The sequence below is a fragment of the Tribolium madens genome, unplaced genomic scaffold, assembly GCF_015345945.1.
Source record: "Tribolium madens isolate multiple individuals breed KSU strain unplaced genomic scaffold, Tmad_KSU_1.1 Scaffold_3;HRSCAF=73;Tcas5.2_LG2, whole genome shotgun sequence".
Lineage (NCBI taxonomy): Eukaryota > Metazoa > Arthropoda > Insecta > Coleoptera > Tenebrionidae > Tribolium > Tribolium madens.
In genome coordinates this window covers 12920430-12929514 of record NW_025401006.1, presented here as the reverse complement: position 1 = coordinate 12929514, position 9085 = coordinate 12920430, and the positions used below count along the sequence as shown (strand labels likewise).

General features: G+C 27.7%; 1 protein-coding gene across 1 annotated transcript in view; it reads left to right on the top strand.

The window, feature by feature from the left end:
* The window catches only part of LOC123007883 (delta-1-pyrroline-5-carboxylate synthase), a 39634-nt gene that overhangs the window by 7068 nt on the left and 23481 nt on the right, over window positions 1-9085 (top strand). Inside the window, exons 2-3 of the mRNA XM_044403372.1 lie at window positions 497-664; window positions 5963-6106. Of these exons, the coding sequence (XP_044259307.1) occupies window positions 497-664; window positions 5963-6106 (312 nt within the window). The remainder of the gene's footprint in view (window positions 1-496; window positions 665-5962; window positions 6107-9085) is intronic.

The window sequence follows — 9085 nt, the reverse complement described above, 5'->3', positions numbered from 1 at the left end:
TTAAATCAAAAAAGTGTTATTATTATGAACTGAAAATCTTGCTGGTCAAGAATGCGTTATTTTCAGCGATTTTGATAATTTTAAAAAGTTTTTTATCAGGAAACTTTTGTCAAATCAAAGCAAACAATTACAGAATTTGGTTTAGAATGCGATATTTTTATTTTTTAAGGGTTTTCCATTAAAAACTATCAAAATTTGGTAAACTTTATAGAAACAAGACAAAAAATAAAGCAAACTTGAGTTTTTTAATTTATTTTGATGTATTTAGAACGTTTTTCCCGAATTTTTTTTATTAAAAGTTGTTGGGAAATTTCTCTGTAAAATGCAAAGTGAGATGAGTCTCCTTTCCACGATCAATTCCCGTGAACGGCACCTGTAGATCCACCCAAACACAAGGTTGGGAATTGCAAATCTCCATTTATTGCAATTTCCCCGTTTATTCAGTCATTTGCAGGCACAAAGCAGAATGTCTAACACGATTTTTAAACCGTTGCAGGTCGTCACTGAAAAGCGAGCTTTTCAGGAGAAAAAACAGTCGACTTTCACCGATCGAAGTCAACTGAAATATGCGAGAAGACTTGTGGTGAAATTAGGAAGTGCTGTGATTACTCGAGAAGATGAACACGGACTAGCTTTGGGACGGCTCGCCTCAATTGTAGAACAGGTAAGACTCGTAATTTATTACGAATGAGTGCGTTTTATGGGCCAGGGATGTAATCTAGAACGCCTCTTTGCTGGGAATTTCGAGTAATCTTTTTAACTAGATTTGTAGAGAAAGAAAGTAAATTCGGAAAAAAGCAATTAAATCACTCCGGGAAACGGCTATAAAGCAAACCAGGACCAAAAATTAATTTACTGACGAATGAAAATTAAAATCACTTTTTGCACAAATGTAATTATTGGTTTTTCCGACTTGATTAATGAAAGCTTAATTTTCCTCGAAAATTGCAAAATCAGACTTAGAAATAATAATAATAAAAGTGTAAACTTGTGAAATGTTTTTTTCAACACCAGAACAAAAATGCAAAATTAAGACTAAAATGCGTTTTTTTCTTATTTACTAAAATAAAGCAAAAATAGATTCAAAAAAGCGGTTTTTTCACTAATTTTGATGAAATTAAAGTGTTTTACTGAACTTGCAAAATTTAAAAGATTTTGCTAAAGTCATACAAAAAATTGCAAAATGTGGTTTAAAATAGGTTATTTTTTATTTTACAAAAGGTTTTCACCGAGAAGCTATTAAAATTTGAAAAATTTTGCCTAAAAGAGGTACAAAATTGCAGAATTAGAGCAAGACTGCGTTTTTCCTATGAATTTATAAGTGCTTTTTAATAAAAGCTCACAAAATTAAAAAAAAAAGAACAGAGTAAAAAATTTAATGCGTTTTTCACCGAAAAATACCTAAAATTTGAACAAATTTGCCAAAATAGAATAAAAAATTGCAAAATTTGATCAAGAATTATGAGTTTAGGAGTGTTTCTCACTGACAAATGTACTAAATTTGAACTACTATACCAAAACAAAATAGAAAAACTGCAAAATTAAAACTAAAATGCGTTATTGTTTTTCCTTTGTTAAAATAAGACAAAAAATGGGTCGTTATTTTTCCCGATTTTGATGAATTTAGAATGTTTTTCTCCGAAAACTTTTAAAAATTTTTTTCAATTTGCTAAATTAACGTTTTACAAGGGTTTTGTTACTAAAAAACTATCAAGATTTTACTAAAACAAGGCAAAATTTAGATCATTAGATATTGTGTTTTTACTAAAAACTCAAAAATTTCAATAATTTTTTTAAAACAAGGTAAAAAAATGCAGTATTAGAGCGACTCTGCTCATTTTTTTAAAATATGTGTTTTAAATAAAAACACATTGGAAAAAAAATGTTAAAACGGAGTAAAAATTGTATAATTAAGCTGGAAATGTCTTGTTTCTATATATTCAATCCGCCTTTCACCAAGAAATACGCAAAATCGGAACAATTTTACCAGAATAGTATACAAAATTGCAAAATTTTATTAAGAAAGTATTATTTTTTATGAATTTAGGAGTGAACAATTTTAACAAAACAAAATAGGAAGTTGCAAAATTTGAACTAAAATGCGTTCTTTTTTCTTGATAAAATAAAACAAACAAAATAGGTCACTAATGCGTTATTTTTGCCGATTTTGAGTTATTTTTGGCTAGGAAACTTTTGCCAAATCAAGGCAAACAATTACAAAAACTATCAAAATTCGGTAAACTTTATAAAAATAAGGCAAAAAAGGAACCAAACTTGAAGTTTTTTATTTATTTTGATGTATTTAGAACGTTTTTCCCGAGAAACTCTTAAATTTTAGAGATTTTGCCAAAACAAGGCAAAAAAATGCAAAATTAGAGCAAAACTGCCTATTTTTTATGAAAGTAAAAGTGTCTTTTAAATAACAACACAAAATTTAAAAAAAAAGTCAAAATGTCTAAGAAAAAAAAATAGATAAAAATGTAAACGATTTTATCACAACAGACCACTGCAAAATTGAATCAAAAAAATGTTATTATATTGAATTGAAAAAATTGCTGAATCAGTAAAAGAGACAAGAAAGAGACAACATTGGTAAATGTCAAGAATTCAGTAAAAGTAAAAACGCTTAGGCGCAAAAATAGACTTTTTACTCCATGGCTGAAAGGTAAAACTTTTACTTGTGCCATTTAGTCATAACAGTGGTCATTTTTGTGACGTTTGCGAATAAAATCTTTTAAAAACAGGGTATAAATCTGTTTTTCTTAAACTTTAATTTTTTGAAGATTTGTAAACGTTTCAGTTTCCGGTTTAAATCGCCAAGAACATGGCTTCATTTCCGTAATTTTGTGTCAATTATCCAGGCGTAAAATCACTAGCAGTTATTGAATATGCAAGAGGATATTAAAAATTCAAATGAAATCGTTTGTTAACTACTGGAAATAAAATAACTTGTTCCATGATGACTTTGCGAAAACATCGATCGAATCGGCAACGAAAAGCTATTTCGTAATTAAAATTACGCATGTTTAACTTTAGAATTTTTATTAAACTCTTTGATGTATTTCAGCATTGTGCTATAATCCCTGGAAATATTGACTTGACAATTTCGCTTTTTAAAAAAGTTTCAGTATTGCGTGGGAACAAAAACTTCCAATGTGAGTTAATTTGCCCACACGGCAACTTGGAGCTGTATTGATTAATATCTGGAGAAAATTGAAAATTATTTTTACCATTTCCTATCAACAAATTGTGGTTCTTATCAGTAATTATAGATTGTAAAAATTACACGTGCTACGCGTGGTTGTAATTTATTTTCTGTGTTTATCTTAAGAGATTTAATAGAAAAATCACGTTGCAAAAGTGTGTTTGTTTATTAATTTATTTATAAATTCATGCATTAGTAAATGTTTTGCAAACTGAATAATGCAGAATTTTTAAAAGAAAATTCTAAATAATGGATAAGAGTTTATTTTTGTCTTATTTTGTACAAATCGAGTGTCGGGTTTTACGATATGACTAGCATTATTCTCGAGACAAATTTCTGAAAAAAGTAGGTAATTTAAAACAAAGTAGATTATTTGACGTGAAGCACTCTTGCTGAAACTTGTACACCTGCTACAAGGTATTGCACGCTTTTCTGAAAATAAATACAAATTGTAGGTATTTAATTACAAAGTGACACTAAACTAAAATTATTGCCAAACAAAAATGTTTCATTAAAAGTGCACTAGCTACAAAACCGTTTACACTTTTATAGTCTAATTAGCTAGTTTACGATTCCGGTGTTGCAGCGTTGTTCAAACAAGATTCTTTCAGTTTCAGGATGACGTTTATTTGCAACTCATTTGCAGTCAGCAAACATGGATAAGTTTGTTCAGTTAATAATTTTTAAGTTGAAAATTCTAATATTTTCTTATGCAAAATTAAATTAAATATTTGTGGCATTTGGCTTTTTTTCAGGTTTTCTGAGTTTTCTCACCGAATTTATGCTTTAGTTTTACAATTTTTTATTTTGTTTTAGAAATTTTTTAACATTTTATGACTTTCTAGGTAGTAACCACTTTAAATTTATCAAATTCAGCGAAAGAGAGAAAAAAAAATAACGTATTTTGGTCTTAATTTTGAAATTTTCAATTTTATTTTGCTAAAATAGTTTAAATTTAGTAAGTAGATTGAAAATAACACTTTTTTAATTTAATTTTGCTTTTGGTAAAATAGTTTAAATTTTGTCTATTTCTTTGTGAAAAACGCATTTCTATGTTTTTAAGCTTAATTATAAAAAAATTTACTCCGTTTTGACAATTTTTATTTAAATTTTGTGTTATTTTTTAAAAAACACTTTAAATTTTAATGAATTTTGTGTATTTTTCGTTGAAAAACAAATTGGATATGTAAAAACAACGTATTTCCAAGCATAATTTTACAATTTTTTTTACTATTTTTACTTTTTTCAAATTTTATAAGTGTTTTATAAAACTTACCGGTACGTACACAATACGAAGTTTTGCTCTAATTTTGCAATTTTTTACCTTGTTTTGTCAAAGAACTATTAAATTTACTCAAATAGACAAAAATAAGGCATTATAATTATTCTTTTCCACTTTTTTCTTTGTTTTAGCAAAATTTGTCGAATCGGAGAGTTTCTCGATCAAAAACTTTCATAATTTATTTTATATCTAAAAAATAAAGCTAATTTTGCAATTTTGTTTTTTTTTTTTTTTTGATTTAGCAAAATGTTTTAAATTTCTTGAGATTCTTGGTAGAAAACATTCTAATTTGTGATTTCTACAGAGAAATACACAATATTCAAACAATTTTACTAAAACAGAATGAAAAATAGCAAAATTTGACTAAAAAGTGTTATACTTTATAAATTTAGAAGTGTTTCTCAATGACAAATTTAAAATTTGGTGTAGAACTAAAAACCTATGAAAATTCGATAAATTTCATCAAAGCACGGCAAAAATTAGACCAAACATGGATTTTTTATTTATTATTTTGATGTATTTAGAACATTTTTCTTTTAAAAAAAATCTTAAACTTGAAAGATTTTGTCAAAAACAGGTAAAAAATGCAAAATTAAGAGCTGTTTATTGTTGATGAATGTACAAATATTTTTTTAAAAAGAAACACAAAATTTAGTTGGAGAATTTCTCATAATTTATTTTATAGAAAATAACGCAGCTAAACCTAATTTTGCAACTTTGGTTTTTTCAATTTAGAAAAGTCTTTTAAATTTTGTGAGTTTCTTGGTAGAAAACACTCTAATTTTATATGAATCAGCATAATAACGCGTTTTTTGCTTTATTTTAGCAAATAAGAGCACTTTAGCCTTAATTTTCCAATTTTTTATTTTGTTTTCGTAAAATAGTTTATTTTTGCGTATTTCTTTGTGAAAAATGCATCAAATATACGAAAACAAGACATTTCTAAACCTAATTTTACAATTTTTACTCCGTTTTGGCATATATTTTAATAAAAATATAAAAGTTAGCTGTTTGTTGAACAAGCTCTTTACATACCATTTTACCAAAATTTGGCTATAAATGTGTTTAATTTTTTGTGAAAATCTTACTTTAAAAAAAATTAATTTTTTCAGATGTGTTTTAATCACATTTAGGAATGTATAAAAGAGAAAAATTAAAAAAAATAACAACACAACAAAAGAAGTTAGGAAGCCTATTCGAAAGTCAATTAAAAATGCGTTTTGAGTTTAGTTAAAAATCGAGGAAAGATAATAAAAACAAATAAATAATAAAATTGTGCTTTTTCCTAGAAATGTGGAAATCTTTCCCACAGTTGTATCCATTTCCTCGCCTCGTCGTTGAATTAGAGAAAAATCACTAATGACACCGGGTTTCCTATAACATTGTGGCTTTTGAGTTGTTCGTGGAAAGCCAGCGAGGGGCTATTCGTTTTATAATTGAGACGTCAGATTCACTCTTTCCTCTTTTGATTGCAGGTTGCAGAATGCCAGAACGAGGGCAGAGAATGCATTATGGTAACAAGCGGTGCTGTGGCCTTTGGCAAACAGAAATTGACCCAAGAATTGCTCATGTCTCTGTCGATGAGAGAAACCCTTTCACCTACGGATCACACCAGAGAGGTATGGACCTTTTCACCACCATTCACATTACACAAGACGACAAAAAAAAGTCATGTCGTGACAACTTGACATATTTTATATAATTTTGTTCGTCTCAGTGAGACACATCAAATGCACTAAAAAAAAATTCAAAAAGTCCACACACTTTGAACTAATTAATTTTTTTCTAATTTAAATGAATTTAAAATACTTTAACTTTGAAAAATCATTACTCAATAACTATTAGGTCGATTTCCTTCAAATAAAAACCATTTTAAAAGGATGGTTTTGCCCTTTAGGATGATATGAAATTTGAAATTGAATATTGGCAAACTTTTCTTCGAACGGTGATCGAAGAAGTTTGAAGTAAATGGAAATAATCTAAGAAAAACCCTACGAGTATTTTTTTTATCATTACCATTCTGTAGAGCAGCTCTTTATTAGTTGTAATCCAAATTTTCAAAAGAATATACAGAGTATTTTTCAAGATATGATTTTTTGAAGTTAATATTTGCTAATCAAGCATTGATCCATATAGGAGAAATGCATGTTAATCTTACTTAAAATTGCATTTTTATAAAAGTATTTGTTTTAAGAGTCCTCTTTTGCTTAAAAATGGTCAATTGCACCTTCTTTGTTGTAATTAGAATAAACAAAAACTGTTTCTTTACTTAAAACAAATAAAAAGTACCTGCGTACTAATTAAAGCAAATAAAGAGTTTTTTTGTTGTAAAAATGACCACTGATCATTGAGCACAGAGGATCTAGAAGTTTAAGGCACGAGCCTTAAATATAAGGGCAAATATTTTTCAAATCAAATCACTTTCCATTTAGATTTCGATTTGTGCACTTTGTTCTAGCTTTTTGAACTTTTTATGAAAATATTTTGAGCAAATGCTTTCTCATCACTTTCGAGTGTAGAATTTTTTTATCGAGAAACCACGAAATTGATTAAAATATTGTTTTTTACGAGATTTTACTAAACTGGATTGAAAATAACAATTTACTTTATAATTTCCTCAAAATTTCGTGAAAAACCTGAAATTCAATAAAATAGGCGAAAAAGTGTGTTGTTTTTGCCGTTTTCGAGTATTTAAGCACGTTTTTGAAATAAAAACAAAAATTATTGTTTAAACAGGCTAAGAAATTACAAAATTAAATAAAAACCAAATTATTTTTTGCTTGTTTCCCTTGACTTACTTCGCTTACTTTGCAAAATCTTATCTAAAAACGCTTAAAATTTGTTTGTTTCGCTTGGTTTACTAATAATAATTAGTAATAACTAATTTTTGTAAGTAAGTCGAGAAACCATCACAAAATTTGGTCGAAAATGCTTTCTAGCACATTTTTGTATTAAAAATTCAAGGTTTTTACGGGATTTCTGTAAAATAAACCAAAAAAACAACAAATGAACTAATGAAGTTTTAAATTATATTATTTTTTGTATTTCTCGAGCGTTTTAGCACGTTTTTCATCTAAAAACGCACTTTTATTGTTAAATTTCGTAAAAAAAACACGGAATTAGACCAAAAATTATGTCATTTTTGCGTTTTTAACTGACAATCTTGTTTCTTTTCACGAGATTTTGCCATATTGAGTCAAATATCACGATAATCTTGTAATCTAGTGAAAATATTTAGAAACTTTCTTGGTAAATTTTATTTTTTTGAGCTAACTCTGTTCATAACATATAAGATGGCATTAATATCAATATTAAATTATATTTTTGCATCTTCTTCGAGCAGTTTTCTCGCTTTTCAAGTAGAATTTTGTAACGAAAAACCATTAAGAGTCTTAAAACAAATACTTTTATAAATATGCAATTTTAAGTAAGATTAACATGCATTTCTCCTATATGGCGCAAACCTTAACTTCAAAAAATCATATCTTAAAAACTACTCGGTATATTCTTTTGAAAATTTGAATTACAACTAATAAAAAGATGCTCTACACGATGGTGACAAAGAAAAAAATTTACTCGTAGGGTTTTTCTTAGATTACTTCGATTTACTTCGAACTTTTTCGAACACTGATCGAAGAAAAGTTTGCCAATATTCAATTTCAAATTGCATATTATTCTAAAGGGCAAGTCCATCCCTTTAGAATGGTATTTATTTGAAGGAAATCGGCCTAATAGTTATTGAGTAATGATTTTTCAAAGTTAAAGTATTTTAAATTCATTTAAATTAGAAAAAAATTAATTAGTTCAAAGTGTGTAGACTTTTTGAAATTTTTTTAGTGCATTTGATTTGTCTCACTGAGACGAACAAAATGATATAAAATATGTCAAGTTGTCACGACATGACTTTTTTTTGTCGTCTTGTGTTATAATATTCTTTAGAAACAGAGTGAAACCTTTAAATATTTGCTTTTTCTAACTAGTTTGAAAACATGTTGAAATACCCCAAAAAAGGGTTGTGTGCTGAATAGACCTTTTGTAATAGTGTTTTCTATGGTATAATCCTATTCATTTCGTACTCGACGGACGTCTCTTTAAATACCCCAGAGGATCGGTTACGGCAGCTATCGATTTCAAGGCACACGTTTTTGCGATCGAGGATTTTATTGTTCCCTGGAATTGTTTTACAATAGCTCCGGTAGGATTTGCCCGGAAAAAAATTCGATTGCGAAGGACTCTTCACAATTTCAGGGACGTTTGCGATGCTATCTGCGATATTAGCACAACCTGTGGAATACTGAAATATCGATTTTTATTGCACTTTTCATGAAAATCTGGTTTGTTTTAAGAAATTTAAATAATTTATTGGAGTTGCTCTTGTTTGTGCAAAAATAGACTTGAAATATGCATTTCAGCTTATTTTGAAGAAACATTTCCAATGATGCATAACATAACAAGAGAATAAAAGATTTCTTATTTCGGGTTAAATAATATAAAAAGATTGTTGAATTAATTCAAAAAATTACAAAAACAGGCTTGTTTAGAGAGAAAATTGCTCTTGTTTAAAAATATTTTTTTGAAATTAGTGTAAGAAGTCTAAG